This window comes from Danio rerio, chromosome 5 (assembly GCF_049306965.1).
Source record: "Danio rerio strain Tuebingen ecotype United States chromosome 5, GRCz12tu, whole genome shotgun sequence".
Lineage (NCBI taxonomy): Eukaryota > Metazoa > Chordata > Actinopteri > Cypriniformes > Danionidae > Danio > Danio rerio.
Genome location: NC_133180.1, coordinates 9,540,634 through 9,555,862, shown reverse-complemented (window position 1 = coordinate 9,555,862; position 15,229 = coordinate 9,540,634). Strand labels below are relative to the sequence as shown.

At 40.5% G+C, this 15,229-nt stretch overlaps 1 protein-coding gene across 1 annotated transcript in view; it reads left to right on the top strand.

Annotated features, from left to right (window-relative positions):
• adamts12 (ADAM metallopeptidase with thrombospondin type 1 motif, 12) overlaps positions 1-15,229 on the top strand; it is a 55,812-nt gene that overhangs the window by 29,812 nt on the left and 10,771 nt on the right. The window contains exons 12-18 of the mRNA XM_068221333.2: positions 313-454; positions 1,489-1,615; positions 3,547-3,757; positions 3,927-4,778; positions 9,624-9,776; positions 10,774-10,947; positions 13,568-13,714. Of these exons, the coding sequence (XP_068077434.2) occupies positions 313-454; positions 1,489-1,615; positions 3,547-3,757; positions 3,927-4,778; positions 9,624-9,776; positions 10,774-10,947; positions 13,568-13,714 (1,806 nt within the window). The remainder of the gene's footprint in view (positions 1-312; positions 455-1,488; positions 1,616-3,546; positions 3,758-3,926; positions 4,779-9,623; positions 9,777-10,773; positions 10,948-13,567; positions 13,715-15,229) is intronic.

Genomic DNA, 15,229 nt, shown 5'->3' with positions numbered 1-15,229 from the left:
CTGTGCTAATGTATCACAAAAACAGCCTGTTGTATTGAACATGGACTATTCCTTCAGCCTATTGACTGACAGAAAGAGTTTCTTATGACACCAAATTTAGCTGTAATTAAAATATAATGTTATTTTCATAGCAGAGATAAAAACGTTAGTTTGATAAATCACTCTTCTTCTGACGTTATTTATGTGAGAAAGCATGAAAGTTGCATGACAAACACAGCTCTTGCTTCCAAGACTGGCGGCACTTGCAACACAAAATGATCTGCATATTGTCATAAAATGATGGATATTTTTGTTTCATTGTGACTTGTTCAGTTGTTGTTCCAAGAGCTGAATCCCGGTGTCAAGTACGAGTACACCATTAAGAGGCGTCGCCCGCTGGGAAACGAAATCCTGGAACCAGAGTATATCTGGAAACATGGAGCCTGGACTGACTGCAGCACAACTTGTGGCCTTGGTAGAAAACACGATACACAAGAAGACATGACTAAAAATATACTGCTGAAGTCACAATCATTAAATTTTTTCTTTTCAAATATTTCTCAAATGATGTTTAACAGAGCAAGGAATTTTTCACAGTATTTTCTATAATATTTTTTTCTTCTGGAGAAAGTCTTTTTTGTTTTATTTCGGCTAGAATAAAAGCAGTTTTAAATTTTTTTTAAACTATTTTTAGGTCAATATTATTAGCCCTCTTAAACAATTTCATTCATTCATTCATTCATTTTCTTGTCAGCTTAGTCCCTTTATTATTCCGGGGTCGCCACAGCGGAATGAACCGCCAACTTATCCAGCAAGTTTGTACGCAGCAGATGCCCTTCCAGCCGCAACCCATCTCTAGGAAACATCCAAACACACACTTATACACTACGGACAATTTAGCCTACCCAATTCACCCGTACCGCATGTCTTTGGACTGTGGGCGAAACCGGAGCACCCGGAGGAAACCCACGCGAAGGCAGGGAGAACATGCAAACTCCACACAGACACACCAACTGAGCCGAGATTTGAACCAGCGACCTTCTTGCTGTAAGGCGACAGCTCTACCGACTGCGCCACTGCCTCGCTCTTAAGCAATTTGTTTTTTTCTAATTGTCTACAGAACAAACCACTGATAAACAATGATTTGCCTAATTACCTTAACTTGCCTAGTTACCCTAGTTAAGCCTTTAAATGTCACTTTAAGCTGTATAGAAGTGTCTTGAAAAATATCCAGTCAAATATATGTACTGTCATCATGGCAAAGATAAAATAAATTTAAGTTATTAATAAATAAATAAATAAAGTTATTAGAAATGAGTTTTTTAAAACTATTATGTTTAGAAATGTGTTAAAGAAATCTTCTTTCTGTTAAAGAAAAAAAATATACAGCGGGCTAATAATTCAGGGGGGCTAATAATTCTGACTTCAACTGTATTTTCAGTTTGTTTTCATCACTGAAGGTTATTCTAGCATGGATTTGATAACTGGTGATCTTTTGCATCTGTTCAGGTGAGCAGCATCAGCCTGTGCGCTGTTTTGAGCCAGAGGTTGGTGTGGTCGAGGAAAACCTGTGTGATCCGAGTACACGTCCTGATGATAAACATCGCAAGTGCAAAAGCAGGGACTGCCCTGCAAGGTATAATTCTGCATAATTATCAGTATGCTTTATTCATACGCAGCTAACATTTAAAGGTTCTAATAAGGTTAGCTTAATATTTTTATTATGTATGCAACACAATTTTTAAAAATGTTCTTTAAAGTGCAAATTAAATCAAAATCAATCAGAGGAGAGAGCGTCAAATTTACTTTCCTGGCCCATAGACACTGCATTAGAAACACCTCACATAAGTGGTCATTTGTTTTTTGTAATTTGATGCATATCTTTGATGCAAGATGATATAATACATACAGAAGTCAGAATTATTAGCCCCCCCTTTGATTTTTTTTATTTCTTTTTAAAATATTTCCCAAATTATGTTTAACAGATTGAGAAAATTTTCAATGTATGTCTGATAATATTTTTTCGTCTGGAGAAAGTCTGATTTGTTTTATTTTGGCTAGAATAAAAGCAGTTTTTAATAATTTAAAACAATTCTATGGTCAATATATTATTAGCCCCTTTAAGCAAATTTTTTTCAATAGTCTACAGATCAAACCATCGCTATACAATAAATTGCCTAATTACCCTAACCTGCCTAGTTAACCTAATTAACCTAGTTAAGCCTTTAAATGTCTCTTTAAGCTGTATAGAAGTGTCTTGAAAAATATCTAGTCAAATATTATTTACTGTCATCATGACAAAGATAAAAAAATCAGTTATTAGAGATGAGTTATTAAAACTATTATGTTTAGAAATGTGTAAACAGAACATGAGGAACAAAATAAACAAGGGGTCTAATAATTCAGGAGGGCTAATAATTCTTACTTCAACTGTACATAAATACATATAAATGTTCATATATATATATATATATATATATATATATATATATATATATATATATTTTTTTTTTTTTTTTTTTTTTTTTAAATAGTCAAGGATATAAAGGTGCTGTATGTGAGCTTTTGACTCTTAAAGCATAAGAATCCCATAATATGTTTGTAGATATTTAAGAAACATGCTAAGTGAACATTTTTGTTTTATCTGAAAAACAATTCTGAATTCAGATATTCTGCTTTGAAAATGGGTTTTCCGTGCCAGAATGTCTGTCTTTGTTTTGGTTCTTTTTAACCCGTTCACTGCTATTTTAGCCAATTATATTTCAGCACCCCAGGGTGACTTGTTAGAAAACCGTGTATTTTATTCATTCATTCAGAAAGGCTCTGAAAGCATGCATCCGTGACCGAAATGCGACCTCCGGTGGACAGTAGCAGACTCTCAAATAAGACAGATTCAGAGTTCCACATGAGATTATAATTAGCAAATGGTATAAATATTATGAATGTAAACAAGAGGTGAGCAGATTACATTGTAACCCCGTGTTCTAACAAAACACTTTGTGACGAGATACGCAGGGATAAGCAATTTATCTGTTTGCACCAGACGAAAGATGTTTAAATTCCGTCAGTGCAAAGACGTGCAAACAAAATGGCGACGATTAGCCACGCCTACTTGTTGCTTCATTTGCGCTCTTCAGAAACCTATGAGTGATGTCGCGGATACTATGTCTAATATCTTTTACAGTCAATGGTTAGCACATGGCCACTCATCTAGTTACCTGTTCATCATGTTAATTTGCCTCACCTGTCCTCCTCGTTTTAGTCTTCGTCTGCTCCTCTATTTATTCTCCCAGTGTGCTTTTGTCTCTTGTTGATTTATTTCTCATGTTATGTGATGTTTGATGTCTGTTTTTCTGCCCGGTTTGATTTTATTTTTGATTTAAAATGATGATTACTATCATGTTTTTTTTTTTGTTTTGTTTATTCCAGCCATATAAGCTGTTATCTGGGCTCTGTGTCCAGTTTTTTGTTGAGCGTATTTTTATTGCTGATCTGTGTCTGGGTTCTGTCCTCACACTTGACACCGTTGTATTAAAATGATCTGTATGAACTCTGTACTGACCTCAGGTGGTGGGTTGGAGGATGGCAGACGTGCTCGTCCACATGCGGTTCAACCGGAGTGAAAAAGCGCACCATTCTGTGTGTCCGTACGGTGGCTGGAGAAGAGCGAGTTCTGCACCCTGGTGACTGTAAGCAGCTGCTCAAACCCAAACCTGCAGTTCCTTGTAACCGAGACGTACCGTGTGGCTCAGAATGGACTGTGGGGAACTGGAGTGAGGTAGGCTGCTATATTACAAATGAACATGGATAATGTTCCTAAAGTACACATGAAACATGACTACAAACTTGGCCTAGCAACACATACATGGTGAACGCACAAAAGATGGCAAATGTTTTGTGTCTAAACCTAAAGTGATGTTCCTTTTTAAATGTGTGGCGTCTTGCAGTGCTCCCAGTCTTGTGATGGAGGAATAAAGTCGCGAATGGTCAAGTGTGTGGCAAAACAACCCAGCCGGTGCAACCCTGCCACTCGACCCCGCTCCACAATCCTCTGTAACCTCCAGAGCTGCTCATCCACTAACCGATGGACAGGACCACGATTCAGACCACGCAAAATCCCAACCCAGCCCCCCGGGACCCAAACAACACAATACAGCCCTACTATCACACCTCCAAACACCTCTACACCCATTACCACACAATCCAACACTTCCCCAACATCGGATATCATCCACGAAGACGACAAAGACTTTATACTAGTAAAAAAAAACAATGTAGCAGTTCCCACAATTACTGAAGACGAGGAGGGAAGCACAGACCTGCAGCCTCCTGATAAAAGCTATACACCAGGTTATGATTACATAGAAGATCCAGAACGGATACGTGAGGATGATTTGTTCACCAGCAAACCTGAAGAAGTGCTCATATCCAGTGTGCAACCAATAACAATGAGTGCACCAGTTAGCACAACAAAACCAGCCATTACTACTACCATTCGGACGCAATATGATGGTCATCTGGCGACGCATGCATGTGCCAAAACTAGCTTATATGAATTTAATTCTACCCCAAAACCAACGCTGTCACATTTAAACACTCTAAGTTCACAGGTAACTGTTCCTACAGTGAAGATACTGAGAAAGGCCTTGCAAACGCTGAAAGTTCCCAATAAAAGCAATGTGCTTAAAGCAGCCCGACTGAAACTGCAGATGACGACCATTACAGATGATGACGATGGGAATCTGAACGCTCAGATTGTCAGCAAGAATGCCTTTTGGAAAGTGGGGAACTGGAGTGATGTAAGAATTCAATTCATTTATCTTATCTTTCATTACCTGAAAAGGAAATGTTAGTGCTTATATGGCAGCAATGGAATAGTTTTGAAGGTTCAGGTATAGTTGAAGACTAATTGTTAGCCCTCCTGTGAAATTTAAATACTTTTTGATGCATACAGTGCATCCGGAAAATATTGATAGCGCTTCACTTTTTCCACATTTTGTTATGTTACAGCTTTATTCCAAAATGGATTAAATTCATTTATTTCCTCAAACTTCTACACACAATAACCCATAACGACAATAAATGACGATTTTTTTAAATTGTTGCAAGTTTGTTACAAATAAAAAAGCTGAAAAATCACATGTACATCAGTATTCATAGCCTTTGCTCAACACTTTGTTGATGTTATTTTGGCAGCATTTACAGCATTCTCTCTTTGAATGTGATGCCACAAGCTTGGCACACCTGTCTTTGGGACTTTTTGCCCATTCCTCTTTGCAGTACCTCTCAAGCTCTATCAGGTGGGATGGAAAAGTGACTGTGTACAGCCATTTTCAGATCTCTACAGAGATGTTCAATAAGATTGGGGTCTGGGCTCTGGCTGGGCCACTCAAAGACATTCACAGAGTTGTTGTGAAGCCACTTCATTGATATTTTGCCGGTGTGCTTTGGGTGATTGTCCTGCTGGAAGATGATCCATCGCCCCAGTCTGAGGTCAAGAGCACTCTAAAGCAGGTTTTCATTGAGGGTGTCTCTGTATGTTGCTGCATTCATCTTTTCCTCTATCCTGACTAGTCTTCCAGTTTCTGCTGCTGAAAAATGGATGGTTTTAGCCTGGTGATGAGCGGTGCCTGGTTTTCTCCAAACGTGACGTCTGGCATTCACTCCAAAGAGTTCAATTTTAGTCTCATCAGACCAGAGAATTTAGTTTCTTCTGGTCTGAGAGTCCTTCAGATGCCTTTTGGCAAATTCCAGGCAGGGAGTGTCTTCCGTCTCACCACACTACCATACAGGCCTGATTGGTGGATTGCAGCACAGATGGTTGTCCTTCTGTAAGGTTCTCCTCTCTCCACAGAAGAACGCTGGAACTCAGACAGAGTGACCATCGGGTTTTTGATCACCTCCCTGACTAAGGCTCTTCACCCTCGATCACTCAGCTTAGATGGCCGGCCAGCTCTAGGAAGAGTCCTGGTGGTTCCAAACATCTTCCAGTTACAGATGATGGAGGCCACTGTGCTCATTATAACTTGCAGAGCAGCAGAAATGTTTCTGTAACCTTCCCCAGCCTTGTGTCTCGAGACAATCCTGTCTCGGAGGTCTACAGACAATTCTTTTGTCTTCATGCTTGGTTTGTGCTTTGACTGCAGGGGTGATAGCGTTCCGGCACCACGCCGGATTTCCGGCGTACTGTGGCTGCGGGGGAAAAAATCAGGTTCACGGATATTGATCTGTCATTTCTCTATTCACAGAATTCACTCACTGCTGAAAGCGCCGGATTGGTCTTTATTAAGTGCCATTTTGTGTGCTCGTGAATCATCTTTTGAGTGTAGACGCCATGTAAATAAAAGATTAATTGTGTAATTTTGAGAGCTTTATAAATTATAACGGATCTTTATGAGATCTCTATATGAACTAAGATTAGTGACGCTTTTTAGTGATAAGAGGAGCGTGCTTTGCACTTTCCAGGCTATAATCCATTCAGAATTTGTATGAAACTTTCGTTTTCGGCACATATACGCTGATATGTTTTGGGAATGACATCTGCATATTTACGCTGGGTTTATTCTCGAAATAACGGTGAAGCAATAGACGGGACAAAAATATATTTCCCCCTTCTCCTTAAACAACTTAGTGTTTCAGCTTTGAAATAGTTCAGTTTTTTATGTAGCCTAATGGCAAAGTGTTTATATTTAGTTTCGTTTTTTATTCGGCTTATTTAGAAAAACGTTTGGAGCATTTTTTTTTTTCGTTAAAAATAAGTTTTTTTAACGAACAGCGCTCAGCGGAAGACCATCATTGTCTGTTTGATCAGTTTGCCTTCTCAGATCATCACGACTTGCCTAAAATAAAAGATATAAAACAGTTCAAGTATAAAACAATGGTAGCTTAAACGTTAAAGAATGTGTGCTATTAGGCGCATAGTTTGCTTATAAAAAGCTTGCAGGACATTGAGGCGCCAGAGCAATCACTTGCATTTTTTCAGTGGGAGCAATTTAAAGTTATCCGTCATTGTTGCTCACAAAGTACGAGTAATACATCAAAAAACGTTACAGCGTTTTTATAAAATAAAGAAAACCAAAATTATGCCCTTTCTGTCGTCTGGTTTTTGAACAGGAGCGCTTAACAAAATGAAGCAAAATGTATATGCCTCACAGACATAAATATATTTATAGAAAGCTTTAAATTATTAATTAACGTAATAAAACAAATCGAAAACAAAAAAACTCCTTCATGTAATCCGTAAAGATGAATTCTCTCTAAAGGCGAGTCCAAGAGGAGATTGCCAGTCAGGATCTTTGCGACACTGACTCAGAATAAGTTTATTAATAAATAATTAAGTTATGTCCTTACTCTTTCCTCGACACATTTATTGTTATTTGTTTTTGCCGGTGCTTGGGGCGAGTTTTAGCTTATTGTGTGCGCTTGAACGCGGATTCACAGTAGCAGTTTTAACATGGAGTGACACGACCTCTGACGTACAGATGACACTGGCACATGACTGAGTGTAGTGACACTTCCGGTGGCACGTCCGGTTTTCCACTGTCATGTGTCACTCGCTAGTGGCATGTGTAGTGACCTGTGTCACTCAGAGTGTCGCGCTGCATGCCACTGCAGTGACATCGACACCCGGCGAAGCTTATGACATCAATAAACACGAGCAAAACCATATTTAATCATTACGCGACTTTTAACCTAATTTATCGCGTCGCAAGTTAGTTTATTTGCTGAGCTACTCCACGATGTTTTAATTTAAACGCATTTATTTTATGTATTCGTCGTCATACTTCTGTACGTAATATAGTCATTTGACAGTACATGTCAGTCAAATTTATTGTGGCATGCTTATGTATGGGAGGGGTTACACTTATCTGTTGTACTGTATATTATTGCATCCTGGCAGTTCCTTTGTACCCTACAATATGGACTTCTCTATGTTTTTAATTCATTCATTTATTTTATTATTTAACTTATTTTCATTTTAAGGTATTTTAAATAATATCCTTTAAAAAGTTATAATAAAATGCATGTTGAAAACTCATAACATATATGCATGTAAGATAACAGGTGTCATTTGCCTAATGATTTTTAAATATTAAAGCAAAGAGACTTATAAGATTAATGTGCTTATAACGTGCTTATACTGACACCTACTGGCACATGTCACAAGATCACTGACACTGGCATGTGTCACTGACATTACTGGCATGTGTCTAAAAAGAGCCACTTGACAATAATGATGATCAGGGTTACACATAGGCTGTTAATATATTTGGGCCCAGGGGCCCACAAGTTATGTGTTAAAAGTGCGTTGCATACATAATACCCCCACCCCTACTCACCTCAGGGGCAAGGAAAAAAAGTTCAGGCTCAGGAATTTTTTCCACTATCAGCCCTGTGACTGTCAACCCTGGGCCCTTATATAGACAGGTGTGTGCCTTTTCAAATCATGTCCAATCAACTGAACTGACCACAGGTGAACTCCAATGAAGCTGCTGAAACATCTCAAGAATGATCAGTGGAAACAGAACGTACCTGAGCTCAATTTAGAGCTTCACCGCAAAGGCTGTAAATACTGATGTACATGTAAGTTTTCAGCTTTTTTATTTTTAATAAATTTGCAACAATTTCAACAAATCTTTTTCACATTGTCATTATGGGTTATTGTGTGTAGAATTTTGAGGAAATAAATGAATTTAATCTATTTTGGAATAAGGCTGTTCATTTTCTTGTCGGCTTAGTCCCTTTATTAATCCGGGGTCGCCACAGCGGACTGAACTGCCAACTTATCCAGCAAGTTTTTACGCAGCGGATGCCCTTCCAGCCGCAACCCACCTCTGGGAAACATCCACACACACATTCACACACCCACTCATACACTATGGACAATTTAGCCTACCCAATTCACCTGTACCGCATGTCTTTGGACTGTGGGGGAAACCGGAGCACCCGGAGGAAACCCACGCGAAGGCAGGGAGAACATGCAAACTCCACACAGAAACGCCAACTGAGCCGAGGATCGAACCAGCGACCTTCTTGCTGTAAGGGGACAGCACTACCTACTGCGCCACTGCCTCGGGAATAAGGCTGTAACATAACAAAATGTGAAAAAGTGAAGCTTTCCAGATGCACTGTATATTCAAATATACAGTGGGGGGAATAAGTATTGAACATGACACAATTTTTTTCAGAAAACATATTTCTAAAGATGCTGTTGACTTTTGTCACCAGTCCTTTGTTTCACGGTCAGTTCGTTCTGTCACGCTCACCAGTATAACAATAAATACAACAGAGGTGAATCCAAGATACAAGTGTTCAAAGCAGTAACCCTAATTGCCTAAAGGTAATTAGGCAAGTCATTGTATAACGATGGATGCTCTGTAGACAATCGAAAATATGCAGTATATATATTGCTAATAATGTTGACCTTAAAATTGTTTTAATAAAATAAAAAACTGCTTTTATTCTAGCTAAAAAAACAAACAAATACTTCTCCAGTAGAAAAAATATTATAGCAAATATTGTGAAAAATTCCATCCTCTGTTTGATAATATTCAAAAAAGAAAGAAAAAAAAATCACTGGAGGGTGAATCATTTTAACTTCACCTGTACTTTAGATGCTGTTTAATGTGCGTTGTTTCTCCTAGTGCTCTACTTCGTGTGGTCTTGGTGCAGTGTGGCGGTCCGTCTCCTGCAGCTCAAAGCAAGAGGAAGACTGTGCCAGTGTGAAGAAGCCAGAACCGGCCAGACGATGCAACCTGCGACCCTGTGCCGTCTGGAAGACTGGAAACTGGTCCAAGGTGAAATTATGTTTTTAAACAATACCAAATCACGGAATGCTTGCTATCAACTAGGGCTGCACAATATTGGAAAAAACTTGTGATATTTTTTTTTCTGCAATACATATTGCAATTGAGCGAGGCAGTGGCGCAGTAGGTAGTGCTGTCGCCTCACAGCAAGAAGGTCGCTGGGTCGCTGGTTCGAACCTCGGCTCAGTTGGCATTTCTGTGTGGAGTTTGCATGTTCTCCCTGTCTTCGGGTGGGTTTCCTCCAGGTGCTCCGGTTTCCCCCACAGTCCAAAGACATGCGGTACAGGTGAATTGGGTTGGCTAAATTTTCCGTAGTGTATGAGTGTGTGTGTGAATGTGTGTGTGGATGTTTCCCAGAGATGGGTTGCGGCTGGAAGGGCATCCGCTGCGTAAAAACTTGCTGGATAAGTTGGCGGTTCGTTCCGCTGTGGCGACCCCGGATTAATAAAGGGACTAAGCCGACAAGAAAATAAATGAATGAATAAACATATTGCAATTCCAGTGGCTCAGTGGTTAGCACTGTCACCGCACAGCAAGAAGGTCGCTAGTTCGAGTCCCGGCTGGGCCAGTTGGCATTTCTGTGTGAAGTTTGCATGTTCTCCCTGTGTTGGCGTGGGTTTTGCTCCGGGTGCTCTGGTTTTCCCCACAAGTCCAAAGACATGCACCATAGGTGAATTAAATAAACTAAATTGGCCGTAGTGTATGTGTGTGAATGAGTGTGTATGGGTGTTTCTCAGTACTGGGTTGCAGCTGGAAGAGCATATGTAAGACATATGCTGTATTAGTTGGCGGTTCATTCTGCTATGGCAACCCCTGATGAATAAAGGGACTTAGCTGAAGGAAAAGGAATGAATGAAACTTTGAATTTCCAAACCGTTGTAAACCTTGAAACCGTTTATCATCCCACGCCTATTATTATACCAATACTGAAACAACATATTGTGCAGCTGTTCTATGAACCATGACATGCCTCCCTCTTTCTCTTTAGTGTCCTGAAGGCTGTGTGACCGATATGAAGTATCGAGAAGTGCAGTGCATTGATACTCAGAACAGGCGTCCACTGAGGCCTTTTCACTGTCAGGCTCTTTCGCACAAACCACCCAGTAGTCTGCCCTGCAACACTCTGCCCTGCCTGCAGTGGATGCATTCGCCCTGGGGAGAGGTACTGAACTCAGGATCAGTGATCATTTCAGTAGAACCATTAAGATTTTTACACTCTGTTGAAGACTGTAAAAAGAAAACTCACACCTGAACAATGCATGTGACTTCACTTTCCATATAAGAGGCCTCTTTAAGCTGCCATCACCAAAAAAAAAAAAAAAAACATTTCATTGTTATTAAACATAACAAATTTTTTTAGATTTTTGTTTTGTTTTATTTTTATGCTTGTATTGTTTGGGTTTTTACCAAAAATTTAATTCTGTCAACAGCTTCTTAAGAAATACAATTCCCAGGAAAAAAAAAAACTTAAAAAATTTAGTGGCCACTTTATTAGGTAATAAAGCAAATTTCTTATCAGCTAATCACATGGCAGCAACTAGACATGGTCAAGACGATCTGCTGCAGTTTAAACTGAGCATCAGAATGGGGAAGAGAGATGATTTAAGTGACTTTGAATGTGGCATGGTTGATGGTGCCAGAAGGGCTCGTCTGAGTATTTTAGAAACTGCTGATCTACTGGGATTTTCACACACAACCATCTCTAGGGTTTACAGACAATTGTCTGAAAAAGAGGAAATATCCAGTGAGCGGCAGTTCTGCGGGCGCAAATGCCTTGTTGATGCCAGAGGTCAGAGGGGAATGGCCAGACTGGTTCCAGCGGTTAGAAAGGCAACAAACTCAAATAACCACTTGTTACAGCCGCAGTCTGCAGAAGACGCACAGCACGTCCAACCTTGAGGTGGATGGGCTACAGCAGCAGAAGACCACACCAGGTGCCACTCCTGTCAGCTAAGAACAGGAAACTGAGGCTACATTTCACACAGGCTCACCAAAACTGGACAATAGAAGATTGGAGAAACATTGCCTGGTCTGATGAGTCTAAGTTTCTGCTGCAACATTCGGATGGTCGGGTCATAATTTGCCTTCAACAACATGAAAGCATGGATCCATCCTGCCTTGTATCAACAGTTCAGGCTGGAGGTGGTGGTGTAATGGTGTGGGGGATATTTTCTTGGCACGCTTTGGGCCCATTAGTACCAATTGAGCATTGTATCAATGCCACAGCCTACCTGAGTATTGTTTTCTGATGGCTACTTCCAGCAGGATAACACGCCATGTCAAAGTGTGAATCATCTCAGACTGGTTTCTTGAACATGACAATGAGTTCACTGCACTCCTATAGCCTCTACAGTCACCAGATCTCAATCCAATAGAGCACCTCTGGTGTGACGCCTGCTGGGCTGTCATTTGTCTGCCGTGTCTGTCTGTGTGTTTTGCTCCCTCTACAGATGTGCTGTAACATTACAGAGCATAATCAGGTGGACGGGGAACACCTGAGTTCAAGTGTGCGCTCTTTTATCAGCATCTTGCCACTGTTTGAGAGAGACTCTTGACCTGATTCTAAGGGTTCGACGGAGACCAACGGCTAGCGAGTTGGCGGGGCGTTTTGCCTAATGTTTGGTCACAGTGGGCTTAAAAATAAACTTTTGAAACGTGACTTGGCTTCCCCCTCTCTTTTTTTTTTTCTTGTTCTTCGAGGGCGTAACATATGGTGGAACGGGAGATTCGCGTCATGGTTATGCAGCCGACAAATGTGCAGCAACTGTGTGATGCTATCATGCCAATATGGAGCAAAATGTCTGAGGAATATTTCTAGTACCTTGTTGAACCTATGCCACGAAGGATTAAGACAGCTCTGAAGGCAAAAAGGGGTCCAATATGATACTAGTAAGGTGGCCAGTGAGTGTATTTCCCACACTGTATTCTGCATGATCTTAGGCCGTACTCACACTAGGTACAGTTGCCTCGAACCGGGCCAAAGCACGCTTGTCCCCCCTCCCGTCTCCCCCGAGGGCCCGCACTCACACCACAAACAAGCCTCGGCACGCTTACGTCATCGCTGCTGGGCTGTTCAGAGACAAGCGCTCTCTCACTCAGCAGCACAGAGGAGATTTCTCTAGTTATATCGTTTCAGTCGTTTGATATGCAGTGACATGCAGTCAAATATTTCGCCAAACAGTCCTTAGGGATGCGGTGACACGCAGTCAGATATTTCGCAGAACAGATCTGCCACTTTTGGTGCTCATAAACAATAATAAAACTCTTGTGCTGCAGGAATGAGGAGGTCTGCTGAAGGCGTGCAGCTGTCATGCTGTGAGGAGTTCTCGTCTTTAATAAACTATGGCAGTTTGCGTTCACTGAACAGTAAGAATGATTAATAAATCCATATGAAACAGCCCCGTAAAAGTCACGTCTCGCTTTCAGTTTCGGGCTTTGGCGCGTTTTGCACTCACACACCGCGCTGTGAACCGCGCTCAGGCACACCTCTTCCAACCGGGCCAGTGCCGGCCAAGTGAACCGTGCTTGAGCCCGATTCAGCGCACTCACACTTCTCAAATGATCCGGGAAACGCGCCTGGGCACGGTACGGATGGCAAAGTGTGAGTAGGCCCTAATTCTACACCCATAATCTTACCCATACCCGACTAGAACCTTAAAAACTTTCAATAAGAAGCAAATCAGGAGTTCATTGAGATTCATATTTAATGGATAATTAAAAGCGAGAATTCGACTAAAATAAAGTGTGATTTTTATTTTATTTTTGTCACCTGTGATTGACAGTGCTCAAAAAGCTGTGGACATGGAGTGAAGGAAAGGCTTGTGTACTGTCCCGAGAACCAGCACTGCAATGTCACACTCAAACCCAACAGCACTGAGTCCTGCCATCTGCAGCCGTGCGCCGGCTGGGCAACTGAAGCCTGGAGTCAGGTGATACACTCTCAAATGTTACAACAATAAAAACATTAGTATGTTTAAATATTCATTTCTAAAGAGGAGTTGTCAGGCTTGAAATGTTGACAAATGCAATGTTTTGACATATATTACTTTAATATTTTTTAATAATGCAGCCTTGTTTATTTCTTATTAAAATGCTGCATAATAAACCTTTTGTCCTTTTTTAAAGAGCATCTATTATGCAGAAATCCCTTTTATAAGGGGTTTAAACACAGTTGTGTGGCAACAGTGTGTGAATATAACAAAGCTTTAATAGTAAAAAATTATTAATTATATTTGTATAATCACACTTCATGAAAACGGAAACACTTTGATTGACATTCTACCTTTCTGCGTGTCATTAAAGGGGGAAAGCCCCGCCCACTAGTGACGATCTCTGCCTCATCAGCATAGATAGCCTTGAGTGAGAATCAGAGTATTAGAGTTTTGAATCTGCTGCTATGCTGACACATAGGCATTGTTGCTCCTCCCTGTTTTAAAAAGAACTCAATCTCATTTGAATTTAAAGCGACGGTCAGCAAAATGGCACAATTAGGATCAAAGCCTATAAAGGCAGTTTCAAAGAGTTATAAAAGGTTATTCATAGGGCATTTTGAGCTGAAACTTCACATACACACTCTAGAGACTTATTTTAGATCTTGTAAAAAGAGGCATAATAGGTCCACTTTAAAGGGGTACCATTTAGACCCTATTTACATCTGTATTTATGTATTGTCTTCTTGTGATTGACAAAAACACATCTGATCATGTTGTAGTGAAAGAAGTTGATTTAATCAGGTAATTAGCCCAATTCAGTCTATTTTACATTGAAAAAAATAGGTTTGGTTTGAAAAATATTTTCATTTGTAATGATGGGCGGCACGGTGGCTCAGTGGTTAGCATTGTCGCCTCACAGCAAGAAGGTCACTGGTTTGAGTCCCGGCTGGGCCAGTTGTCATTTCAGTGTGGAGTTTGCATGTTCTCTCCTGGGTTTCCTTCCGGTGTTCCCCACAGTCCAAAGACATGCACTATAGGTGAATTGGATGAACTTAATTGGATGTAGTGTATGAGTGTGTGTGTGAATGTGTGTATGTTTGTTTCCTAGTACTGGGTTGCGGCTGAAAAAGCATCCGCTGCGTAAAACATTTGCTGGAATAGTTAGTGGTTCATTCCGCTGTGGTGACCTCTGAAATACAGACTAAGCTGAAGGAAAATGAATGAATTTGAAATGATGGCTTTCACTGCATTATTTTGGTGATAATAGTGACCTCTAAAAACTATGGTTGTGTACAGGAGCGTCGCTAGACCCCATTTATTGGGGCACGTTCCCCAGTAAAAATTGCCAGTGCCCCAGTAAATGCTTTGAGAAACGAATATGCAAGTGTATTAATTAAGAGTGGTAATCCAAGAATTAAGACGAGGTGTTGGCACGCAGTGAGTTTTGCAAGTCGCCAAAACTAAAGTCTTAATAATATGATAGTGATCTTATTTTGACTAAGCTCCTGATAG